The following is a 27,696-nucleotide window of genomic DNA, read 5'->3' on the forward strand; positions in this document are numbered from 1 at the left end:
GAAAAAAATCTCTCAGACACAGAGGGAAATGGATCTGACTTGTGTCATTTCCAAAAAAACTTCCAAATGAGTCACCTACACTGACCCATTTACAGAGACTTTTGTCAAACAACGATTCTCAATGATTCAATGCTACAAAAACTGAACATTTTCGAACATCATTAGAAGATAATAGAATTGAGGGATTCTTGTGCTGCTTATTTACTTTCAGCATATATTCACTACTACCTCCATAATCACATGAGTGACAAACACTTTGCAACGTCTATCACTTTTTTTCAACGATCGATTAAATAGAACAGAACAGAAAACACAGTAATTTACAAACTTTTGCACAAAACGATCAATATATTAACATTTCAGATTGAAATACCGAGTGAGTACTACTACTTGGCAGCAGCTCAGAAAGTCCGACGATTCAACTCAGTGTCTGAATTATACAGGGCCCTGTCTCGCAGAATGTTGAAACTGATCCGATCAATTCAAACTATGGAAAGCCAAGGTAACCATGATGTAGAATAAATCATTTTGAAATGAACTCTTAATATGGCAAACACCTGTGCATTATTTGTTATACTAATCAGCTTTATCTTTTTTGTTTTGTTTACAATGCAACACAGCATTTGCCTCCTAGATGAAGAGTTATGACACAGATGGCTTTCCTAAGTTGAGATTGTTTGGATAAGTCACAACTCCTTGTATCACGGGGCTCAACATGTAGTTTGTCGTCAAAGAATTAAAGCCTTGATCACACTACCAGTCAGGGAAAATCAGCAAAAGGTTTCACGAAGCAGTTTGTCAGTACTTTTCACTAACAAATTTGCTCTTCGCTAATCAGATGTAAGGGTTTTTGGAAACTCACAACAATAGCCAGTGGAAATCCCTGACTAAGTTTTTCAAATAAAATGCTGCCCGTAAACTTTACTGAAGTTTCCCTTGACAACGATAAAAGGGAGCTTGGGTTCCCTAACCCAAGTTGTATCCACCCTTTACTGCAGGCAAAATGTCACTGCGGTTATCTGTGAATGCCAAACATTTGGTGTATGGGAAAATTTAAGGATTACACATGAAAAACGCACGGAGAGATTCACACCGAAAGCTGCGACAGAACCTTCCACGGACTTCTTTTGGTACCTTCAAAAGGAACCAGGGTGGGAGATTCTACCATCAGCAACAAGCCTTGTAAATATTCCCTGTCCTGGCCATACAAGGAGTAACAATTTGTGCAAATGTTAATGATGCTGCACATGTGCGTTGGTCTGTTTTTCAGTTTAATGGTTGTTTCTGTATTTCAGGTAGTATTTTACACAAAGAATCATCCTGAAAAGCAACAAGACAGATGCTAGGGGTTGAGAATGTGCAGCTAATTTACCCACTTTCTTCAACTGAACTGCAAGCTTGCAAGAAGTTGCAGCCTGTTAAAACTTCTGATCTACCAACAGAACCTTGTGAGGGACTACCTATCACCTGATGCACACTAAACTAACGCAGCTTACTACAGTGAAGTCAAAAGAAACCGCACAATGTTGGTTGAAGAGGATCAGGCATGTCTTTCCAAGGGTCATGATTCTAAAGAATCATTGAGGCTGTTTCAGAACCTTGGAGACATCAAACAGCCTCTGGAATGGTTTGTATTTCACGCTCAATTGGAATCCTAGAAATATGAAGATAGAGCGGATGGAATGAACAAGGCTTTTAAGATGCTTAGAGTCAACTAGCAAATCTTTGGATGCTGGAACATTCAAACCTTGGACTTTAACATCGTGTGCTGTGCTGAGATGAACTACCAGACTGTCTCTTGAATCTTGATTGTACACTGAAGAGCATGGTAGCCTATCTTGAAGTCTGTGTCAGGCTAGGAGTTCTGTCAGAGTGATGAAACATAAACCTTCAAGTAAGAGCACATATAGTCTCCATCTTACAGCTTTGTCATTTTACGCCAAAGAAATATCAGAGACAGAGGCTTGGATTATTTTGATTCCTGCAATATCCATCAGGAGCTGATATGCTGCATGGCGTTTCCCAGGGCAACATATATTCCCCATTTACTTTCTCCAACCTTTTCATTTGAGGCTGAATTGACAAGGTGCATGGGTTACTGGTGTACCAGAGGGCAACATATAGTCCTCATCCGCTTTCTCTCAACATCACGTCTAGACCTCAAATTCCCCTTTTAGATTCCTATTTTCATCTCGAGCGGACATGTTGAATGCGCCATAGGTGTACCTCAAGGTAACATATATTCCCCATTCACTTTCGCACAACATCTCCTTTGAAGCTGATGCTGACACTTCCTCAGTGGAGCAACATAGCTAGTGTGACTTCATGTCACGATCACTTGTCACTGCGTCCTATCATATGACCATATGTCGAAGGTCATGCCCCGTCACTCGACGCACTGCTTTATATTTCAGTGGCTCCCGAGGCGCTTTGGACGGGGTTTCGGGAGCCATATGTCAAATTTTATCCTCAAAGTTCTGTTTCATTCGCTTCTGGGCGATCTTCGCTGATTCAGCCAGCTTCAGACCTGCAAAATAGGAAAAGAAAATTGTTGCTTTAATCTTGAAGATAATGTATGAAGTTACATCACTTAAATGCTACATCATTCTACATGTAGGTTCATACATACAATATTCACGAGTAAATACAACATAGGCATATGTACACTGAAATGAAATATCATAAGTTCCGAAATTCTATTATGAATGAATCTTGATAAACCATAATAAACATGAAGGTTTTATTTAAAAAAGAAAATACAACCTGATAAAACTCAATGTGAATTAACATCTAAATTTTGCAAGTTTGGAAATTCCCATAAATTCATGTTAATATTCCAACTCTCATTTTATTCATCCAAACCTTGATCTTATTTTCTCTTTTATATATTCATTCCATGAAGGGGCCGCAGAATGGTTTTCAAAGTGGGGGGAGGGGGGCTGACCATGCAAAAAATCACAATCGTATGGTCATTTTTGCATTTTTGAACATGGTTTTGGAAAAAAGTGGGGGGGGGGGGGTTGAAGCCCCTAAGCCCCCCGGTTCCGCGGCCCTTCATTCTTGACTAACTATTTAAGAAACATGTTTCGATCTGCCTAAACTAAGAGGGGCCAGACTTGACTAGCATTCATGCTATTTTCTGGTTCCTATTATCCTTGTTTTTATGTATTCATAACTGATTGACTGTAAACTTGTCAATTGTTATCATAGCATTGGATAATAAATTAATTCCTTCATTCATGTAAGGTTCCCCTTTAAGTTCCTTCCGAACATTTAACTTCAATCATCCTATGATTGCAGTGAAAAGGCCACAGAGATCCACACTTTTCATTGCACTGTTCGGTCTCAACAATCTTGGCCAAAAGCCACTTAGTTTCAAACAGCCATAGAGATACCTAAGGGGAGCATTGCACGAAACAGTCATTGAATTTGAACTGTTACAAGCTACTGAAATACTTGCATCTGATTGGCTCAAATCAAATCAGGCATTGAAAATCACTGATAAGAGGCTTCATGAAACACTGTTGTTTATTTTCACATAATTGTTTTCTTTTCCGCATTTATTCTGTTTCTAACAGTGTTAGCCAAGAGAGGAAGAGGAAAGAAGATAACCACAGCCCGAGTGTGGGTGTTTCTGAAAAAACAGTCCCTGGTGGAAATTACTGAACTGTAGCCAAGATTAATGCTCTTTAAGAAGACAAAAACCTCGCAAACAAGAGAATTTCCCTGTACAGTACAGTATGGAGTACGAGTTGACGTGCCATGCCTAACTACATTAACTATACTTGCTAATACCACAGACACACCCGAAACCAAAGAGCCAAATCTATTAAATTATTTCTAATGATATACTTTTTGTTGTTTTTGGAGAGGTTTTGTTGGCATGTGACATAAACTGGCAAATTCAAACACAGCACAAGATGCCAAAACCAAAGCTAATATTATGGAGACATTTTTATCTGTGCAAATACAAATACCTCACACAAACTTCTATTCCTACATGCCTGGGAAATAGTTCATAGTTTACACTACTGCAACACCAACCTTCATTAAGGTGAAATGATTATCAGCGATTGTGTTCACTCAACAGGAAAAAGAAGAATGAATAAATATTTTGCAACAGGTACAGAGCTGACAACTTTGGTAGTCACTTTTCAGGGAGAACTATACTGAGAAACTAGGGAGATATTTCTCAATCAATATATGAATCAGGGACATGCTAAAAATCTGCAGTTTTTCACTCTTAAATCAGTGAATTTCATCAGAGATTTTCCCCGGACAATCGGGGGGGGGGGGGGGGACTTTCAGAATGACCCCTCTCTAGAATACTACTTTAACCTAAACTCTACATTGTCCATATTTTTCTACAAATTCTATGGAAAACCAAAAACATATATTTCCCTCCATTCTAATTTTCTTTTATTTTAATGCTTACGGGCGTGTATTCTAAACTCGTGTTTAATCTAAACTCAGGGTTAAAAATGAGGTTTAAGTTTGGATAGCCAATTGTGACATAAATCAAATCACTCTCAGTTGTCTAGGAAGTATGCATAAGATAATTCTCTTCATAACTGACAAATCAGGAAAGAGCACAGTAAACATAATTAACATACAATGCAATGAAATTTTTGACAATTTTGTCTTTCCATAATTTAAGCACAGAGTTAGACCATGGTATAAGTTCAGCCTGACTTCAGAACACGGGCCATAGAGTACAATGGAGAATATGTCCCTTTAAATGCTAGTTGCCACCAGTACAAACTTTGTTCGCATGCCAAGTCTAGGCCTGAATCTCTCCAGGCACAGGTTATGACTCAGTGGAACAGAAATAGGTCTTGGTGACGGGTTGGGGCAACGATCAGAGCCTTTGAAGCACTGCTAAACATGAACAACAGACGTGGCTAATCCTATCCTGTCTGACGCACATGACTCTTACAGTACCATGGGAGCATTTCATGAAACAAGGAATCAGTGATTTAAACTGACTATTGTTAAAAGCTATAGCAAATCTTTGCATCTGATTGGTTAAGAGCAAGTTAGTTTGTGAAAATCACTGAATTTTTTGTTTCATGAAATGCACCCCAGACCTCCAAAATCAATCTGATTGACAAATAATTTTGCTCAAAAATTAAATAGAAAAGAAAATCATATTGAAAAAAAAAGAGATTCTTTTTTCCAAATTCAGAGTGGATGAGTGGCATGGAAACAATAAAGAAGTAAAAGACCAACATTTGTTAATTTTCGTACCTGAATCTTTGATTTCTTTGACAGCCTTTCCGAATTTCTTCATCTTGGCACCAATGTTCTTTGAGTTGCTCTTCGACTCATTCTCGAATTCTCTAACTCTCCTCTCAAACAGCCCTATATAATACAACAAAACAGAAGATATATATGTATTAGCATAGTTATCGTACATGTGTATGGGTATCAAAAATGTGCCATGTCAAACATTCCTACATGAATATTGCCTGATTCATTGCTCAACATTTTGTTGTGAATTTTCAATTAATTTGTTTACATACTTTATTTCATCTATTTCAACATGTTAGCACATTTTGTACCATATGAAAGGGAAAGGAAGGGGGTGGGGATCACTGTCAGATGCAAGTCAAGGGGGCGAGCCTGCTTTTGGATGGGTGAGGGGGGAGGGTGGGTTAGGATAGTGAGGAGTGGGGGAGGGGTTAATATTACGAGAACAAGGAACATTGATTCCCACCTTTACCTTGGAAGATGCCCTCACTCTCCCATTCCTTCTCTTGGATAGAGAGAGTGACTGGACCCCCTCTATATATTCCATTAGGGTGGAGAAGGGAGAGGGGAGGGTTGACTATTATACAACCAAGGAACAATGATTCAATGACCTTGGGAGATGCCCTCACTCTCCGACTCCTTCTCTTGGATAAAGAGAGTGAGAGAACCTCCCCCAAGATATTTCATTAGGGTGGGGAAGGGAGAGGGGAGGGGAGAAGGGAGGGGTAACTATTGTAAGAAAAAGGAACAATGATTCACACCTTTACCTTGCGAGATACCCTCACTCTCCGACTCCTTCTCCTGAATGAAGAGAGAGAACATCTGCGTCTCGCTGAAGACCTCCAGGAAATTCCTCACGCTCTTCGACGAGATCGCCTTGACGAAACTCTCCCGGTCAAACTTCTGCGAGCCGTCGTACTGTTGGGTGAAGTGGTTGGAGTAGTGACCGACGGTCTCCACAAAGAACCGGATGAAAGCCTCGGAGATGGCTCTATTTTTCGATTCATGGTCTAAGCATAAAGGACATAACAATCATTTCAGAAATGAGATAACTAATGCTTAGGTTCGATTAGAGGTGAAATATAAAAGAAATGATGCAAAAGCAATTCCTAAAAATCAAACAAAAAGATAATAAATCACTTTTCTGAAATAAACCATTACTATTTGTGATTCTGGATATTTGAAGTCTTTTTAAACAAATAATAAAAAAAATGAAGAAGAGATTGCATTTAAAACACTAACAACCTAGGTTGAAATGCTTTACACTGTAGGTCATCAAAGTAAACAATATTTATACTCCCAATAATCCTAACCCTAATAAGAATTTTGACTTCACATGACATACAAATATTAATATTACATTAATACCTGAAAATATATACTTCTGTTAATCAAATTTTCTTGCACATTTGTTTTCAACTTATTTAATTAAAAACACTTTTTGTTCATATATTGTTCTGACTTTGATGTTATTCAGAGAGAGAAAAAAAACATTTATGTACCTTCTGATAATTCATCATCAGTGTCGGCTCCCTCCCAACTGCTCATACTGCAGACCTTTAGCGCCCTCTCGAGGGCTAATGACAGTTTCTTTGGCAGGATAGTTTCCTCATCACCAACCACGGTGTAGAAGTCCCTAGCATCGAGATCAACGACCAGGACCTGTGAAAAGGAAAGAGTTTATTATGAATAGTTTTATCACTTTCAACATCAACATTATTGTCACCATTGATCTCCATACTCGTCATCATCACCATTATCATCTTCAGATTATCTTCATCATCATCATCACCGTCATCATCATCACCATCATCATCATCATCATCATCATCCTCATCATTGATCATCATCATCATCACCATCATCATCAATCATCATTTTCATCATGATTTTCAAATCAAATTGACATTTTTGCCCCTTTTTGCGTATTATATCCAACACTATGCACCACAATCACTAATGCCACCAGTACCACTACCACCACCAGCACCACCACCATCAACCCACCTCTTCAAGGGGCATCTCTTCCAGCCTCGGTATACACAGTGAGAGCATTCCCATGATGTAAGGTGTCGGTGAACAGCACATGTCGATCAGCTTCTCCGGTAGGACCGGTACGTAGACGTGTTGCCATGAGAATGGATACAGGAGACCCACTAATGCCTGAGAACATCTTGATAGCTTACTGTAAATATTCAGAACAGCACAAAAATATTGTTTCATAAAGAGTTTATAATCTATTCGGGCAGTGCCTGGCGCGATAGCTCAGTCGGTAGAGCGGGGAATTCGTATTCCGGTGACCCAGGTTCGATTCCCACTTGGTGCGCTAGTGCCCTTTGGTAATCCTCAGTACCAGGTCCTTTGGAGAGGACCTTCAGCCGTCGGTCCTCTGGCTGCTTGCTTACAAGCATTCATGCTTTCTTAGCAATCAGGTAAAAAATCACCACCAAATCACCAAAAATATTTAGAAAGAAAATCATTCATAAAACCTGGTACTTGTTGCAGAAAATTTTGTTTGCCAGAGTTTTTATGACAAATTTTTTATCCATTAGACCCCTGATGACAAGATCACACGTAGTAAGAAATTGGGTATCTTAATAAAATTCTCTTCAGCTGGCATAACAATCAGTCTCTATTCATTGCATATCCTCCAATTTCAGCATTTAAAACACTAGTTGAAATAATTAAACTTAATTCAGGATTGGTTCAAATAACTGAAATTGCAATTAATATCGAACTGATTGAAATAATAGATATTTTTATGGGATTTGTTGAAATAATTGAAACTGATATGGGATTGGTTTAAATAATTGAAACTGACATATTATCTGTTGATGTAATTGAAATCAAAATAGGATTGGGTGAAATAATTGAAATGGGATTGGTTGAAGTAAATGAAATTGAAATAGAATTGGGTAAAATAATTGAAATTGGCATGAGATCAAAGTAATTGAAATTGAAATAGGACTGGCTGAAATAATTGAAATGGGATTGGTTGAAGTAATTGGAACCGAAATAGAATTGGGTGAAATAACTGAAATTGGCATGAGATCAAAGTAATTGAAATTGAAATAGGACTGGCTGAAATGATTGAAATTGACATGGGATGTTTGAAAATTAGGAAATGATACAGGATTGGCTGAAATAATTGAAATGATATGGGTTTGGTCAAAACATATGAAATTGGCATAAAAATGGTTGAAATTGTTGAAATGATATTGGCTTTGTCAAAACATTTGAAAGTGATATAAAATTGGTTGAAATGATTGAAATTGATATGGAATTGGTTGATAGTAGTGACATTTAGATGGAATTGGAATCACTCACCTTAATTTCCCTGAGCACATGATAACTCTCCTCTCTAGGAGTAATGAAGCAAAGATCTGTACTATCCTGTTCACACTCAAACAGTTAAACAACGTATCAAAGTCAACCTGTTTTACAAATGAGAAAAACAAATTAAAATATAATGGATTAATTTCATTTGTGTTGAGAAAATTTTATGATCTTATATGTTACAATCCCAAGTTTGATTGTTTAAAATGTAAATTAAATGTTCTCTATTGTTTCAAACATCTACAAATATAATTATAAAATGGTTATATTTCTAAAAAGTAGAATAATAACATCTAAAACAAACATATTGAAAGTACAGTATAGAAAAAGAATGACAGTTAATCTTATCTGACAGCTTAGCAGCTGGTCCGACAATTTGATTTATATAACTTATAGCACAAGACTATATCAATACCCTGTTTAACCTGACACAGCCTTGGCCATAAAATGTTGTTTTGGGAAGGAGAAACATCAATTTAACAGAATGGTTGGTGAAAGTTTGAAAGAAATGGAACAAGCAATAAGAAAGTTATAGCTGCTTTAAAATTGAGATCAATGAAGATTTCAAATTGGCAAAAAAAAAATAATAATGTACATTTATATAGCGCTTATTGCAATAGTTTCTAAGCGCTTAACATTTATATCTTAACGTAATACATGTAAATAATGACAAGGGACAAGGACAACCTTCCCATAGGCCATGTACTTAATTATCAGGGATTTGTTGTCTTCTCCTAATTCCCCAGGGGCAGTATTGTTAATCTCAATATAATAACATATTATTTTATGACCTCATCAAAGAAAAGTATATTTTGATATAAGACTTTTGGGAAAAATTGCATTTTAGCCCTTTTATGTATTGGAATACATGGAATAGTAGTCCTTGCCTTACATCACTATGACATCACATTAGTGGCCAATTTGAAGTTTCCATGGGTTTACCAATATTTACAACTTTAAAAATTTATGTTTTCACTGTTTGTCTGATATTGTTCAAACTTTCATGGATCAACTTGCATGATTTTTTTATTTTTCGTATAAAATGGGTTTTTATTTGGGTTGAATTCCCCTTTAACTTACGTGTTCCAATCTTTGATCTTGAGGTCTCTGTAGTATGAGAGGTTTGGGATCTAGTTGACTGGTATGGTGCTTCTTCCAGTTGTTATTATTGGGCGGAGTTGATACCTTTACGTGACTTCCCTAGATACAGGAAATAAACAAAAGAAATAATCAAGTTCATAAAGGGTGTGTTCAATGTCAATTTTCAAATCTAAACAACATCATGATTGAAAACTCAATCAGAAATTATTGAACACAAACACGATCAGTGGTGCACTTTTCAGTGTCAAAAATATAAAGTCGTTTATATGATGACCGTCTTTAAATTTCCTGCTTTCGTTAGCACAGCTTTAGTGCAGTTTGACATGACTCAGTATATAAATTGTGGTGGGTATGTGCTGCAGAGAGGACCCCTATTTTTACACCCAAATTTCTGTTCCAAGGCGTAACATATTCATCTACCGGTAATTGAGAAAGAGAATAGATGAAAGCCGTTGCAAACCATTTTCTTCTTACCAAGAAAAAAGAAGAAAGAAATCCATTCCAAAGCTTCGCATATTTTTCGTTACGCCGTTCTGGCCACATCCTGGGAAAGAGACCCAGTAAATCCCCATTCACTGGAATGTTAACCCATTGGGGACTACATAATTTTGCTGTAACACATGCTTTCCATAAACTCTAGCCTGTACATATGCAGGCTCAATTTTCAATGGATTAAAGCACATCCAACGTAGCAGATTTAAGCATTAGGTTATGAAAAGTAACCCCTGAAAATAATAATAAAACAAATCCCTACTTCTTCAGTATCTTTTCTCGTTTTGTCATTCATAATAGGTGCTTCCTAAAGCCAGGGGTAATAATAATAGCAGGGAGCCTGCTGGGAGAACAGTTTTCAGAACTGAAGTGCCTTCCCTGGGTAAATATACCTATATTATTATTATTAATTATGGATACAATCGTTGCATTTAGAAAAAAAGTCAGGTTGTGATTTAGAGAGTATGATTAATACCAGGGCACGTAGGTCAAACCTATCAAGATCTTGACAGCCAGGGCAGTTAGTCCTTCTGAACTTGCAGCCAATAGAAATGGCATTTTCCGAGGAACCTCACTGATGGTACAGTATCTCCTGTCAGAAATAAGCCTCTGCTAGTCTTGAATCAAGTCAATCGTTCTGATCCACCTTCTTTGTCCCCGCCCCCTTTACATATATATCCTATTTAGCCTCTACTTTTCAGATGCCATGCACCTAGTTCATTTATACCGTGTTTACACATTGACTCGGCTCGCGTGTTGAATCCGCGAGCCGGGTTGAACACTGCGAAGAAGGGATCAGAGATCGCGTTCATACGTACATATAAAAAGGCGAGTTCAACACGGCTCGCGGATCTCGAACGGAAGAAGAATTATGACGTCGCAAATTAAACGCGGGAAATTCACCGCCGGAATCGAATCTTGTCCGTGCGAACAACAACAATGCCAAAAGTGAAAGCGCGCGCAGTGACCTAGGTCAAGAGAGTTCGACATGGCTTTCTGTTTACACACGAAAAAATTGCCGAGTCTGACTCGGGTCGCGGGTTGAAACCTTCGATTTTGTAGGATCGATAAAGCCGTGTTCGACACGGCTCGCGGATCACTCTGATCACGTTCACAAAACATGAAATTGCCGTGTTGAGCACGGCTCTCGTGTTCAACCCCCGAGCCATGTCAATGTGTAAACAGGGTATTAGTAACATGTGACATAACATGTGCTAGACCAAGTGACCTCGATTACATCATCCATAAACAACTTCAGAAGTCTTTGCTACCAATCTATGATCAATTTCTCTGCCCCCTACAAGCCCCCTTCCCCTGTACTCACGATCGCGATACCCTGAGCAGATTTTCATTGACCCTGAACTTTCTGCTGGCACCGTGAATCCTGACATACTATGCGCTACACTGAACAATCTTGCCAACACCACCTACTGTATTCTTTCAATGTCATCCCTATCTTGCTGTTCTCGACTCGCCGTAGAGCAAATGTGACAGAGGTATAAGGAATAGGCATTTTACCAAATACACAATGGATCAAATTGGATCATCTACATGACATCACATATGCAATACTGAGAAGCCTTGGTGATATCATCCACTTTCACTTTCAGTCTCCATGCATCTACTTGACCTTCGATTCATTCCCCCTCCTACCCTACCCCCTCTCACTTCCCTCATCTGACATTCCGTTATCCCTGACAGATTTCCTGTCGAACCTCAACTCGTCTGATGCCACTTTGTGTCACAACATGTGCAAATGATGAGTGAGAGCGCCTTGCTCATGTAACAGGCTGTCGCTTTTCAGAACACTTGCCTCAAAGCTAAAAGTCCGTGATTCACAAAGATTTTAGAACCAGTAGGGGGTTACAAATCCGCAAACAAAGAATGATTTCTGTCCTTTCCTAAAAACATGCACTGTTATCGTGAACAGTTATTAACTCGTGCATTAGGCTAGATTGTAATGAGTTTACTTCACTACATGTGTTATAGCGGTTCTGACTCTTGCCTTGTAATCAGAGGGACGTGTTTTGAATCCCACCATGGCCCAGCATCATTTGGCAAGGTGTCTATCCACACTTAGCCACTCTCCACCCAGGTGTTAGAAGGGATATGAAAGCCATTGTAGCTTGTCCAGGATTGCATGTACCTCAATGGCGACTAGCTGGAACACTCCCCAGGGAGTGGAGTATGACCATACATTGAGTGCAAGAATGATAGATTGAATTAGATGAATGGGGTAATTATAAATCTGCAGGTGCATACATGTAGATGCATCCTTTTAGCATGATGCAACCAATGCGGTGATGTCTTTTATACCGCACCTAACTTGGAATTGAAACTTGGAAGTCACACTTAAATCTTTGTGAAACACCCCCCGGGAGTGTGTTTCACGAAACCAACGTTCATCAGATGCAAGGATTTCAGAAGCTTATAACAATAGCCAAATAGTCTGTGAAATTGTTTGTGTTCACTCACCGGTCTTGGGAAAGGGCAGTCTTGTGAGAGCTTGAGCAAGTTGTCAACGGCTGCCATGGAATGTTTCCTCCTGATCTCGATCTCATCAAGGAGCTGGTTGTAGATGGGATAGCATCCGATGGGGCTCATCACGCACACCACCTCCGGTAACCTGGGACCCTTACCTGGAGGCTGGAGGATGGAAGAAAAATCAAATGGTCAGTCAGGGATAAAACTCCAATTGGTGATATCAGTCTGGACGAGGAGACAAACCTCTGTTATGCGCCCTTCCCAAAACACACAAAACTATATCGTGGGGGGATGATGTGGATGATGGTGGTGGTGATGATGTTGATGATGGTGATGATGAAGATGGTGATGTTGATGATGGTGATGGTAATGGTAATGGTGAGGAGGCGGAGGATGATGTTGATGATGATGATGGTGATGGTGGTGGTGATGATGATGGTGATGATCATGATTATGATGATGGTTATGATGATGGTGGTGGTGATAGTAATGAGGAGGGGGAAGGAGCACAATGAGAGGAAGTTGAGGAAACTAAGGAATATTACAAAAATATAGATGCTAGAAAGTGATGAACAGTTAGTGTTTAATCCAACAATCTGAACACAAAATGAACAAATTACAACACAAAGTCAGCCCTTAAATCTTGACATACAAGGATAATACACCAATGATAGAATATTCCATTTTTTAAATCAACTAGACAGATAAACTTGAACAGGAAAGATAACAATCTCAAAATATCAACAGCGGATCCCAAACAATAAAAATATGAGAATGCAAAAATGATTTCCTTAAACCGGCACCTGTCAATATTAAATCCAAATCATTATTCAATCCATGTAAGCAACATTTTTCTAGATTTGTCAGCAAGCTGTTATTTCCTGGTAAACTAGTCTAATGCACAATAAAAATGACACTTCAGCGGAATTCAACAAGATCAGGAATAAGAGCATTGTCGATACGAATCTCTCCGTCTGCGACTGGATCACGTTCCCTTCACCAAATTGACTCCTTTGTTACTCCGATTAATCTTCACCTGTTTTCTAACAGACTTATTCCACATATTGTAAAATTAGCCGAGAACCAAATAGGCGGTATTTCTTTCAGAGTTTAATCAATTAGGTAGCTTTTAAAGAATTTTGTGTAGGCGGGTACGAGTATTTTTGTGCTTACATAAAATTTGTCTTCCCTTGGGGAATATTCTGCCTAAAAATGGGGGAAAAATATGGATATAACTAAAAAATTTATGGATATAACTAAATATTCATGGATATAACTTCAGAACACTGGCGGTGTTTAATATACCTAGGTATTAAAGTCAGAATGATATCACTGCATGTCTTGACATCAATTCATAAGGGTCTGCAAATGGTCTTAATTGATCAAAAATATTTTCTTGCAACACCCCCTAAGGCTGATTGATCAAACTTAAAAATGAGCTCCTTGCTCAAATAATACATGTGAAGCTTGAAAATGCTGCAGGGCCCAAATCATACAAGTTATGATTATACTCAACTGCATCATTCATATTTAGAATGAAACTCTGACTCATCTACAAACCTTGTAGTAGCAACATATTTCTAGTACATTTTATCAAATAAATTGGGTGATTTCAAGTTCAGTGTTAAACTGTTGGTGTTGGTGTTAGGTCAATTTTTCTACGATTATAACACCAAACAGAACATGAAGATGGTCCCCAAAAGTCACTCACTAGTTGTTGAGATGTCAATAATGTGATCTGGATTAGTTTTACAAAATCTGAATAAGTTTTTAAGCAAGGGGAAGCAATACAAATCTCAAGGCCAACACCGGACTTTAATTCACCCATTGAAGATTTCAAAGGCATTAAGATGGTTGAGATTATACAGACATAGGGTGCCTAGTCACCACCAAGTAGTCAATGGGACTCCTATTTCTCAGCACATTTCCTTTTTAAAATGTGATAGGGTATGAGTTGTGGTCTGTTTCATACAGAATCTTAACAAATGTTTGGTGAGATTTAACACCATCTGTACCAAGACTGATTTCTAAAACTGATAATTTCCACACAATTTCTTACTGGAATTTTCAATTTCTATCAAAAAGTTGATAATCTATGCTTATGTTTTTTATTATTGCAACATTTCATATTCATACATTTTTAGGTTAAAATAAAATCTATATTTCTGATGTTTCATATTGCATTTATCCTACCATGATACTAGCATTACAGATTTGTACTTTTGATTTGATTATCTCATTGTCAAGCGACACATTACTTTCATATAATATCAAAACACATCTACACATATTGGCCAAAATATTTTTTTCTACGTGAGCCTCTAGAGCACCAACATTTCCATGCCCAGCCACAGAAAAGGAGTCTTGGTTCACCAGAATTAGGTTTTCTTCTGTAAACATTTCCTTGCTTCAACCAATCATCTGGAAACCTCAAATAATTGTTTAATTGATTTTGATGGTAAAGCAGCGATACAGGATATGCACGGTTGCTTATCAACGTATGAAGTACTGTTACAAAGCTACCCACAACTCGGACGAGAAAATCATAACTGAGAATTTTTTTTATGATGTCATTAGCTATATCTGTATACATGCTGATAGATGTATTTCTTCATTGTAGATTATAAGATTTATTTTAATTTTATTACTCTCTTTTTTTCATTATTAGTGCTGCTGCTACTGCTATTGTAACTACTACTACTACTACTACTACTACTACTACTACTTCAATTTTTTTTAGCTATAACAATATTACCATTATAAACTTTTGAGAACATTCCATTCTCTTGTATAAATCCCCATATAAAATGATTCTTATTACAATTCAAAATGGTTTATATTTATCAAGTTAACAAACAGTAGTGGTCAGAGTTGGTCAGTGAGGGCCTCTGAATGTAATTACATTGAATGAACATAATCATTGGATCATACATGTGCTATTTGTATTACCAAGCCTGAAGCCCTGAGTTGTACCCCAACTTGGTTAACAGCTGTAGAGGATGTACAGCAGGACTGGGAAATCATAAATAGTGGCATTCTAATAGTCACACACTGCATTAATATAGAGGCTTTGTGATGTCAATGTTAACAAACTGGAACATGTTACGATTTTGTGAAAATTTAAAAGCAGTTATTTCACAATAGTCTGTCAGACCAAAGAACGGGCTTAGTTATCTCAAATGGTATATTCTTAGAATGAGAAAGCACAAAGAATGTGGGCTAGTTCCCCATTAACATTCACATTTAATAATTTTCACGCCAACTCTTATGACTTCTGTAGACTGACCATTAATCTAATACATTGTGATCAGGGAGCGATCCAAACTGAATCAAAAGTCCAAATCGAATACGATTGGAATCTGAATTAATTAGCCTGAAAACTTCAATCCAACTTTTGATTATTCCCTGATTGCCATCTAACTGCAACCTAAGGAATTTAGAGAGAATTATTGAGCAGGAAGGTGATGGACCTACCAGTATTCTTCTGTTGTAACCGTAGAGTCTTGATCCATCTGAGCTTGTGAGTACGAAGCAGAAGCTCTCGCTGTTGTACTGTTCAACTGGGGCCCACTTGAAGGCGTCAGGGAAGCAGAACTCTGGGATCGCTCGCAGTTTGTCTGTTTGACTATCACTCACCTGAAAAATAGAAAGAAAATAGAATGTTTACTACAAATAAAAACCATGAGAAGGCCCAGGGTAAGACTTTGTCAAGGTCTGAAATCTGAATTAACATCTGTTTGAACGGTTCCATGAAAACTGCTCCGGCGACAATTGCTCTGACTATAAATTCTACATACAAATTAAATGACAAACTTTAACCCTGGATTTCACATCATACCCTATCCTTAACCTAACCCTAACATAAAACCCTATTGCAACCCTAACCCTTAACCTATATCTTAGACATAATAAAGCCCAGAGCAATTGTCACTGTAGCAAATGTCGTGCCACCATTTTGAAATATTGTGAATTAACAGAACTAGAAACATTCTTTAAAAATTGCGTAATTTTCATATCTTATACTAGAAAATCACCGCGTTATATAAGACTTAGCAATGATTATGGAACTGATTCATACCGTAAGTGTTGTTTGCATTGTGAGTGATCAGTTTATCAGCTCCATGATCAATACCTAAACTATTATGCTATGGGGTCTTGACTACCATTTAATGAAGTTTGATATCACTGATATCGATATAGAAACAGAGCTTCTCAGCACTCAAAACCAAGAATTTAACTCAAAATGTCATTGATCAGAAGCTTCAAGCAACAATCATCCAAAGAGTGAAAGTCGATCATTTCATTTGCAACATTGTCAGCCTTGTCTGTGAAACTAATGGGGCATTGCAAGGAACTTGCAATCAACTGTAAGTTAGATGTTGTTTGAAGGTTTGCACGGTGGCACGTACAATGGCTGATGTGGTTTACGGTACACAATGTGGAGTATCATAGAAACAGTGGATTAGAAGAAGAAAAAGAAATGGATAGGCGAGAAAGTGGAAATTTGAGAGTTGAGTATTCTTTCTTGAATGTAGTCCTGAAAAGGACTGTAAACCAGAAGAGATTGATGAGTTGAAACAGCTTGAGTAGTAGGATGGATGAGGAGATGCTGGTTGAGTCTGCGAGTAGAGATGATGAGCAGAAGCAGTAGAGAGACTTGATGTTTCGGGCAGAATGAGTGTCCGTCTTAAGATATATATATTTCCTATATAAATATTTTCTTCCAACAGGAACACTTACCTCATGAGGGAACCTCTTCATTTCGTAGGGCTCATATCTTCTTGTCTCCGGGTTGATCTTCAGCGAGACGATGACAGCATATTCGTAGAGTTTGGAGTACTGCAAGGCCCATCGAGGCTGCATCGTACAGTAGACTGAGGAACGTAATCTCATGGCGCGGACATAGGTCAAGCGCTTCTTGAGAACTGCAAGGTGAAGAGATAACATAAAAAAGGAATCATTATTTTAAGATTAACATGGAAATGGCCAGAATAGATGCCAGAATTGTGAGTGACAGTGGAATCTATGTACCTTTCTGCCTGTCTGCTGTCTACCTGTCAAGTGCCTAATAACATCTACTTCTCTATCTATGAGTCCAATAGTTTGATAGACCGGGTTGCACCAGATGACCCAACAACCAATATTGCCAGTTCTCTCACTCCTCTGCTAACTTCTGTTTCACCGTGACAAAACTTTGTCCACTCTCATTGTTCTGTCTCTCCTCTATTGAATTTTTAATGTGATCACAAAATCAATCTCCATGCATGACTGAGCGAGTTTTTCATAAAGCATCTTGTGATTTTCACTTCCCTGACTTGTTTCTTCTGAACAAATCAGACGCAAGGATTTCAGTAGCTTATAGCAGTTGTCGATGAAAATAAATATTTGTGTCATCAATTTAGCCCCTTATGCCAATTCAATAATATCTTATCTCTTACTATATGCTATGAAAATGCAACAGTCAAGAAAATCACAATCTGTATGAACTTTCAAGACTATTTCACCATCACCCCTCCTCAAGCCTATCAGGTCCAAGTGACGCCATTATGAATAATTCTGGATCAGGTTAAGTGAAAACAAATGCAGGACTCTCTGAGACGTCAGAGCAAGACTCTTCACTTACAGGCAAAAGGAAAACAAGCCATCAGGAATGTGTATTGATCACTGACTCATGGAAGTATCAAACAAAAGAATAAAATACCTGTTCGGCAAGGGGACAAACTGGGAAAAGTTTTGAGGATTCCCCCTAAAGCATATTACTTCTTCTGGAAGGGGGGAAATATTGGGAAAAGTTTGAGGAATCCCCCTTCCTCAACTGAACAATGCACCCACTCAACATGACTAGAGACAGAGAACAAAGACATAATTACAATCCTCAAATATTACATCAACAGCAAATACAGAAACTATTTGAATGTGAAGAGTCTTTCTATCACTAACCTTGGATTCACAAAATACATCTAAAAGTATGTGTAATAACAACAATCTGGGCATTTTTTGCTCTGGATTTAGAAATTATTTCACTGAATGCTTTTTTTCACTTGCAATCATCTAATTTCTACAGAGACAAAACAATAGGGTTTATGAAAACAACTCTGAAAGACAAAACTGAAATCATGCTTGTGGTGAAGATGCAAATGCTAATTTTGTGAAGGCACTTACTTTTGGTACCTGATCTTAAAAATTACTAACACATCCACAGCAAGGGGATAATATTTGCAGGAAAACAGATAAGAAAGCTTGTAAGTCAATTTACCCCCCCCCCCCCTTCATTCAGTAGACCATATTCTCTATTAGTAGTAGTACATCATGTCTTTATTAAAGATCAAGCATAACAAATACCAGGCCCGGCAACCTATCAGGTTGGCCGGCAGGTTAAACTACATTATTACATGATACATAAATCAGAGTACATTATACATTACAATCATAATACATTATTATATTACTGTTTGATACAGTAATATAGCCATAATAACATTAAATATCTAAAATACATTACAAATAAATTCAAACAACGATGAATGCATTCAAATGGTACACAGTAAGATAGAGAAAGACAGTGAGAGATAGGGAAAAAGAAGTGAGAAAGGGGAAGAGTGAGAGAAAGAAACAAAAAAGCATTAGATAGATAGGATCGAGGAAGAGAGAGAGGTATAATTGAAATCATTTTATAGTTTAGTCCAACAATACCTACATCATCTACATCATGCACAAAGAAGTTAAACACCCTACATGTACACAACTCTACTGAGAAAATACATAAAGATAGATTTGACAAAGAAACTCTCGAACTACTCATATCCATAGAGAAAGAGAAGCCACAGAACTGAACAGGAAAACTCCATTCTCATGTATGATATTTTGATATGGAAATACACAAGGGACTATGTCTTGTTTACTGACTCATAGCTCCTAACAGTTCAGTATGAGTCCCTGTCTTATGGAGAGACCTGTGTGGAGGAATGCTGGATTAAATCTCACTTAAAAGATCGTTTTATGTCACTATATCTGGCATAATTCCCGTACACATGATTTCCTACAGGTTGCATATTGTCTCTAAATTGGAAGCAATCCAGGACGGAAGTTTTTTTCGAGTCTGGGATATTTTATAAGTCTTAGACTCTTTCCTGTGAGAAATTGGAATTTTAGTTCCTCTTTTCTTCTTCAAATTGAATAAAAGCATTGTTGCAGCTATCCCAGTATTAAATCAAAATCAAATATCTTTTGAGTGGCATTTGAATGTTGATATTATCTCAAAAAATTAGTAGGGTTGAATATAAGATTAGCATTAACTCTAAAGCATTGTAGATTGGATATTTAATTTCATTTTTTGCTCATATATGGCTTATTGGAATTATTTCCACATGTATGAAATTTAGAGCCAAACAACATTCTGCAGGCATGATTAAAATCATATGATCAATTCAACTTAATTTGTGAGTTTCTATACTGTCTTTATAAAGCTTCAAATATTAATTTTGACAGTGTGTTTGGCAATTCAAGTACTGTAGCCATGGGGATCCACAAGTGAATAAATATCATCATAAAATTAAATATTGAAACAAAACATACTTTTTTCATAGCCTTCTTTACATTAAAGGAAATATTCATGTTAGTCTTCTTCACCGTGTACTTCTTTAATTGTTTGATACATGTAGGTGTTACTATCCATCTTTTGCATTCTCATTGGTTTTTATTTTTTAAAACTTCTATTGCTAATATAAAATTGTGGTGTGATTTGCCTCTCTACAAGTCTCTGTTTTTTTACACTTGTTCTACATGTATATTGTTTGTAATATAGAAGTGAACCCTGACTTTCAGCTTTGTTGAAAGGGCTACCCATCCTCTGACAGAAAATGATTAAATAAACATCTAAATAAAACAATGAAATGCAAGCCTTGACGGTGACGATTATTTCTCAGAATAAGTTTAAACATCTGCATTTAAAAGTCGCTTTTGATTGACCCAGTATAATTTCTAATTTCTAATTATATCCCAAGAACATAACAATGGCAGATGACCTTCCTAAGATGGAACTGACATGGTTGATATGAACAAAATCTCTTCAAAAGTTCCTTTGAACATGTTACTTGTACAATAAAGCATACATTTCTTCTTAGAAATCTTGATCTAGTCAATTCAAGCACTGCTCAATATTCATCATGTACTGTACATGCACCAGACTACAATATTCTCATACAAATTTGAATTCAATTCAATAAGTATTTGTCTTTCACTCATAAAGAGCAACCAAAAAACATATAAACAAATACAACATACATGAAAACACAATAAAATTTGTAGTGGACATGAGGGCAGTGGCAAGATAGGATGAAGTGACTTATAAACGCCAACCCAAGATACTGAAAATAGTAAAAATTGAAATAAGATAATATTCAAATTATGTCAATAAAAATGACCATAGTCACAATAACCGTTGATCATAGTAATAATAAACAAAAATGTTCTTTAATACCATACCTCTTTAAAAAGCATATTCCACTTTATGATCCATTTTAAAAAATGACACAAAAATCCTCCAGTCTACAAATATCAAAGAAATTTATCAGAATATCAAAGGGAGAGAGTCCTGAAGAAAATGATTTCAATTGTATACAATCAGGGTACAGTCCAAACTCCAACGGTACAATCGCAAGAAATATTTCTCCATGGGCAAACAGTCATCATTATCAGTGAGAATGAAAATCCTAATCACCTCAACTAAATCAACTCACGGTCCAATCTATAAATAAAGAAATCGTCACAGACAAACACATCCTCAGCCAAGTCTTGGAAAGTACAGAAGGCTATTATAACGAAGGCAATTAAGAGGCTGACCGCGTTGACCGAAGAAGGTGGACCTATTTACGTTAATGAAGAGGAGGAAGCACGCACTTCACTTGCACTTTAATCGGTTTGGCCTGAGAGAAGGAAGAAGACTATGCAATCAGGACACACGTAGGCTTGTGCTAGGCCTTAGTCACACAGAGAAGACATTACTCCAGAACGACCAAGGCAACTGCATTATTTCCAATGGCACACCACCAGTCAGATCTGTTGGTGTAACTAGAGCAATAGCACGTAAACATCAGCCACTGAGTTGGTCAAAACACACTTAACCTGTTGGTTACTGATTTCTGCAATTCCCATAGGCTTTGTACAGGGACAGACTGGTTCCACGGGGAAGAGGTTAAGTTGTCGGAAATGAATGTTCAGCCTACTAAGAGCTTAATGTAATTGTGCATTTTGTGGCTACCCAATCATTAACAGTACAAACAACCTGTAATTTGGGCTAGACTTCTCTCCAGACCCAACTATTGGTGAAAGTGTTGATAATCTGGTCTGTGCCTGATGACTAGACTAGGTATGTTTCACTCCAAGAAGAAAATGCTATGATGCAGTTTGAGGAACTGTTCAGTAAGAATATCGCTTTTATTAACAAATTGAAGAAAAAAACAAGGAAGTACAGGAAAATAACAAAAATGAAAATAAGCTATATGTATACAGATAGGCCTACAACAATTTTTGATACTATTTTCTCTATTAATACAAACAATTTGTTACACTTTAGTCTTTAAATTGGCACTATTGCTTGACAGGCTAGACCCTTACAATTTAAAGACATTGATATTCTTCTCACTTTAAATATAGATTTGATATTAATTCATCAAGTCTTTCTGATGGATATGATAGCCTTTAAACAGAGCAATTTCCCCTTGGTAATTGGCATACACTAATGGTAATTAGCACTAGCACATGCTAATCTGTGCAATTCACATTTGAATGTCAGGCCCTAAGACCATTAAAGGAAAACACCTGTGATGGAAAAGTCAAATATAGCCAGTTTTAATTCAGTTTTCAAATTCTCTTAATGGAGTTTAGGAAAACTATTACTGATCTGTCAAGGATTGTTATATTTTTTGTCTGTGGTCCCATAAATAAATAGTTGTGTGCAATGCAAGTGACCTGATGAAGTACAAAGATCACTTTTTAAATCATCACGGTGATCCAAAAATCTTAACACACACCCATTAGGTCTATTCTAATCCTTACATCTCACTTTGGCCCACTTTTCTTCACAATTCAATCTTATGAGTTATTCATTTATTTATTATTTATTTGGCACTTCAAACACATTCAAGATTACAATAGTGATATCAATCATTACATAAAATAACATAAAATATTATACAGATACGTGCAATATTTGATAGAAGTTTGCCCAGTGCATCAGTTGGTGGCCAGGGAAGAGGATCTGAGCAAACTTAATCAAAGTTAACAAAGTAATAATTATTTTTGACTTAAGAGACTGCAGTTGTCACAATTGTATCACAGTGAATTGTACAGAACAGAAGATTGTCTCATGAAGCATATTCTCCGTGTTTTTTACTGATAGATTTGCTCAGAGCTAATCAGATCCAAGTATTTCAGTAGCTTATAACAATAGTCAGTGAGAATAACTGACAACCAAACATGAAATCCTCCCTAGATCATGTAGATCTAGAATTTAACAAAGGAATGCCAGAGGCCTGTATCACAAAGTTTTACATTTCTTGAAACTTTGTCATTATAGTAAGTAACCATGGAAACCTTGTTTGTGATTGGCTGATGAGCCCTGTTACCATGGTAATTAATACCAGGTTGGAAAAGTTCTAAGTCATTTGTGAAATGACCATCTGAATACAGGAGAAAGAGGGCAGAGCACTTCAGGCCGGGATCTGATAAACGGATGAGGAACAAGTCACTTCCAGTCAGGACTAAACTCAGATTTGACCCCCACTCTTAAAGTGGGTCGAGAATCCATGCTGAACTATGCAATCAGTTCCCTCTAAAGTTTGCGAACAGGTGAACCCCCCCCCTCCCTCCCCCAAAAGGTGACCTAATATTTGGTCCTGTAACTTTAACCCTGTCTCAGTTTCTCTGAGGACATGGTGCCACAAGTTGGGGACTATAATATGGACTATGGAAATGCTATTTTTTTTTTCCCTAAATAACTGACTGATTTTCTGCAGGACTTAGTGGCAATAGTTGCAGGAGAGATCATGAATTATCATTGTTGGGGTAGATGTTATGGTATCTTAAAAGAAAAAAATGTACTTACAAATCTCCAGTGTTTCCAAGTCTACTGCCTACAAATCCAACCAAAGATTTTCAACAAAATTCAAAAGTAGATAAAAGTTCGACTCCTTTCTGCTCTGGGAATCGTCAAGCCTCTGAAATACCTCTTTCTGGAGGAGTCTGGTCTTGCAACTCTTCCATGTGCATCATAGTCTCAAGTGCATTCCTTAGTCATACATCAAGACATGTTCATAAAGGGTATTTTCAAGTACCAATACTATTTTAATCAATATGATCGTTCATATTGTAATAACACTTCCTTTATGTCATGTGAACTTCATAATGATGTAAGTGAAACAAGAACTAATGATCTTATAGAAAGTAAAATGAAGCAAACAGGCTATGAAGGATGAGAGATTTTATTTCGTAATAGGAGATGCACCCTTTTTAGTCAAGAGCAGGCAGAAAAGTGCACTTGAAGTACATGTTAAGCAATGTGGAGTATTGAAAATCCATTAAAGTCGACCCTTAAACCTGTTGATGATTAAATTCTACACATAACTTTCTTTTTTTTTCATTTTAAAACTAGGTGTTAAAATATGAAGCTGATATTACAACATTAAAAATAGTCTGTACAGTTTTAATCATATTGAGCAAATCTTAATGAGATTTATTAATTAATTAATTCACTCATTCCCTCACTCATCCATTTTATTCACTCGTGCATTCATTCATTCATTCAGTCAGTCATTCATTCAGTCAGTCAGTTATTCTATCATGATTTGTTCATTTGTTCATTCATTCATCCATTCATTCATTCACTCATGCATTTATTCCATCAAACAATCTTTCCATAATGCAGTCATTCAAACACTCTTTCCTTCCTTCCTTTATTCATTCATTCGTCCATTCATTCATTCATATCTTCTTTATAAAAAGCAGGGTAGTCCCATTGAAACCAAAGGCCCATTTTTTCAAGGGATCCTAGTCAAAAGTTTTTACTTGAAAGCTAGAGGGATTTAAGAACTGACATGGGGGCTCGGGCTATACCCACCCCCCCTTGCCAATAAATCTTCAAGAACAAAAGAGTCCCTGAAATTCTCATGAAATTCAATGTAAACTGTAATACAATGTACAGATTTTGTCTGGTGATCTGACAAAACTAGCCCCGGAAAACACAATTATGCATTTCCCTGGCTTGGTCTTGATATTAAATAGAACAGGCCTACAAAAATAGCATTGACACAAGTTTTTCTGTCCTTTTTCTTCTTTGACGGTAGCTAAAAGGCACTATAACATTGAGCATACTTTACTTTAGACCGATTCGTCACAATTTTTTTTTCAGACATGAACGTGTCGCATGGATATGACAGGAAATACAATGAGAGGCCAATTTCCCGCTGATCTTTAACATGAGAGATTGTAACATCAAAGGCATTTGGTTAACATTGGTATGACCAATATAGAATCTGCGCTGTAGGGTTTCCATTGTTACCCACATGTATCTGTGAAATTTTGTACAAAAAAAAGGAGTCCTGAAAATGTTGCACCTACAAATCATTATTCAGTGCTTCAAAAAAGTAAAAAGTGAAAAAGGACAAACACCCAGAAATACCATCCCAATTTGTGTACATTTCATGATTTTTTTTATTATTATCCGTCCGAAGAAATAAATGCTGCTTTTTCAGTCGCGTATGTCTTGAAATTATCAGCTTCAATATAATTTTTTCCTGGGTGTTTTTTTTATTCATATGAAAAATTTATGCAACAGGTATCAAAGTTCTGGATATTTTGTAGCAACATCTCTGTTATGTTAAACAGTAGAAAAAATTAACCAAGAATATTGAGGGGGTATTAAGCGGTATAATGCATTATACAGTTTAAACAAAAATGTGTTAATATAATGGGAAGTGCTTCCTTTTCTAAAACAAAATTACTATTCATAGTCTACTGAAGATAGAACTCCCAGAAATATGAAATAGTTAAGTTGCGATAAAATTCTATTGTCATAAAAATAGCCCCTATAGGGCTTTTATATTAATCACTTAATCAAATTGATTGGTTTTACTCAGGTGACCCTTGTGAAATCTTATTAATAACAAAGATAGATCAAACAATTACAATCGTTCTTACGATAAGACAGCAGCCCAGGGCTTACTGCCCAACTTTGGCAAAAGGAAGCAAGTGACGCATCAGTCATATTTGAGTTATTGTTGTTTCTGAAACGCCCTTCCTATGTTGCACGTTCAGGCAAAATTTGGTAAAGAAATTATTGTTCTATGGAAAGAAATTGGAGAAAATATGTTGTTAAATCGCATTGACACCTATGTACATGACGAACACACAATGCTCATTTACAACAAATGATACTTTTGTAACTTGCTTCCTTTTGCCAAAGTACAGCAACATAGCCCCCGCCCTCTTAACCCCTCGCCCCCTGAATCAAACAAAAAATTATCTCCATTTTAAAGTACCTAATGCACTTCAAACTTGAAACGTCACATTATTTAATTTCCTAAATCCCACTTAAAATACATTTATAGCACTCATATTTCCACACAGAACAATGAAAGTTGTTTTTATTACAAAGCTTCATCAACTACAAAGAGGCAATGTGAAAGGACTATTATCTTCAAGAGCACAATATGAAAGTGGTCATTGGTAATTAATCTCACGTTAATTTTCTAACACGACCACTTCCTCCACTTTCAATTGAATTAGTTAAACATTGTTTCTCTCCGTGTCCTTGTCTGTATGTATATATATATATAGTGCAGGACTATGCAGATATAACATGTATTACGTAATGTTAAGAACTTAGGTCCATCTCCACGCTGGTGTACACATTGTGAAGTGTGAGACACTGTGATTGCTTTGTGTAGGTGTTGCAATTATGTTAATAGCCAATTTCTAATAATAAAAATAGCAAATTTTTCCCAGAATGGCCCAAAGTGCGTTACAGCATATTATTACCACGGTCATTGGATACATTACAATCAAGCACGAAAAGTGCACAATTTCCATTCCCTGAGGAGCATTCCTTGCATTCGTCGCATTCACATAATGGCGCTGGCAAAATCAAACATACAATATCTTTCGCATCCTACCGGGTACCCATTTAGCACCTGGGTCGAGAGTGGCAAAGTGTGGATTAACGCCTTGCCAAAGGACGCTAGACCGCGGTGGGATTCGAACACACGACCCTCTGTTTACAAGGCGAGAGTCAGAACCACTACACCACGGCTCTTCCACTCATTCCCTTGTAATTCATAATTTATGTAGATAAAGAAAATACTTGTTTCCCGTTTTGAAAGAAGGAGGGGGCGGGGGTTAGTCAATGCAAGATTTTGAAAGGAGGGAGAGATGGATGCTTTGCAAGTTGTGATTCAGAAAGATAGAACGCACAGCTGTTTTGTGCCCCTAAATATAATTCAACTACACGCAATTGGACCTGACCCCTTATCCAGAGAATACAGAGTTCACTGTCAGAATCCCCTGGCCTCCGCCTGACTCTGGATGAAATCCATTGATTACTGGATTTTCCAAAGACTTTTTCTGCTGGAAAGATCAGTGTGACACACAGTGTGTTGACAATGCGCCCACAGTGTGTCATCACGGTGGACTATGTGAAAATGTGATTCAAACTGTTAAAATGCTCAAATCTAATAATGTGAAAATACTCTCACTTTGATGTCACTTCGACAGTGTGTGTGTCCATAGTGTCAAGATAATTTCACAGTGTGGACACCTGTACAGTATCAATATTCATGGTATGTTCACAACATTGAACTATGGTATGTGAAAATATTCACATTGTGGACCTGCAGTATGTGAAAATGTGATTCACACTGTTAACATGCTCAAATCTATTATGATGTGAAAATACTCTCACTTTGATGTCACTTCGAAAGTGTGTGTGTCCACAGTGTGAAGATAATTTCATAGAGTGAAGACCTGTATAGAGTGAATATT

General features: G+C 37.1%; 1 protein-coding gene across 5 annotated transcripts in view; it reads right to left on the reverse strand.

Annotated features, from left to right (window-relative positions):
• Nucleotides 1–288: 288 nt before the first annotated feature.
• LOC121422105 (DENN domain-containing protein 2B-like) overlaps nucleotides 289–27,696 on the reverse strand; it is a 49,422-nt gene continuing 22,014 nt past the window's right edge. Inside the window, exons 1-11 of one of the 5 annotated variants that reach the window (XM_041616932.1) lie at nucleotides 23,768–23,933; nucleotides 17,404–17,588; nucleotides 16,138–16,299; nucleotides 12,655–12,825; nucleotides 9,667–9,786; nucleotides 8,578–8,684; nucleotides 7,258–7,435; nucleotides 6,753–6,912; nucleotides 6,012–6,260; nucleotides 5,248–5,361; nucleotides 289–2,527 (exon numbers count right to left, since the gene is read on the reverse strand). In XM_041616932.1, the coding sequence (XP_041472866.1) occupies nucleotides 2,457–2,527; nucleotides 5,248–5,361; nucleotides 6,012–6,260; nucleotides 6,753–6,912; nucleotides 7,258–7,435; nucleotides 8,578–8,684; nucleotides 9,667–9,786; nucleotides 12,655–12,825; nucleotides 16,138–16,299; nucleotides 17,404–17,556 (1,485 nt within the window). In that variant the 5' untranslated portion in view covers nucleotides 17,557–17,588; nucleotides 23,768–23,933 and the 3' untranslated portion in view covers nucleotides 289–2,456. Of the gene's footprint in view, nucleotides 2,528–5,247; nucleotides 5,362–6,011; nucleotides 6,261–6,752; nucleotides 6,913–7,257; nucleotides 7,436–8,577; nucleotides 8,685–9,666; nucleotides 9,787–12,654; nucleotides 12,826–16,137; nucleotides 16,300–17,403; nucleotides 17,589–18,101; nucleotides 18,234–21,147; nucleotides 21,813–23,767; nucleotides 23,934–27,696 lie in introns of those variants that run through there. The other 4 variants (XM_041616930.1, XM_041616931.1, XM_041616929.1 and 1 more) reach the window with 4 other exon arrangements.

Source organism: Lytechinus variegatus, chromosome 9 (assembly GCF_018143015.1).
Source record: "Lytechinus variegatus isolate NC3 chromosome 9, Lvar_3.0, whole genome shotgun sequence".
NCBI classification, from domain to species: Eukaryota; Metazoa; Echinodermata; class Echinoidea; order Temnopleuroida; family Toxopneustidae; genus Lytechinus; species Lytechinus variegatus.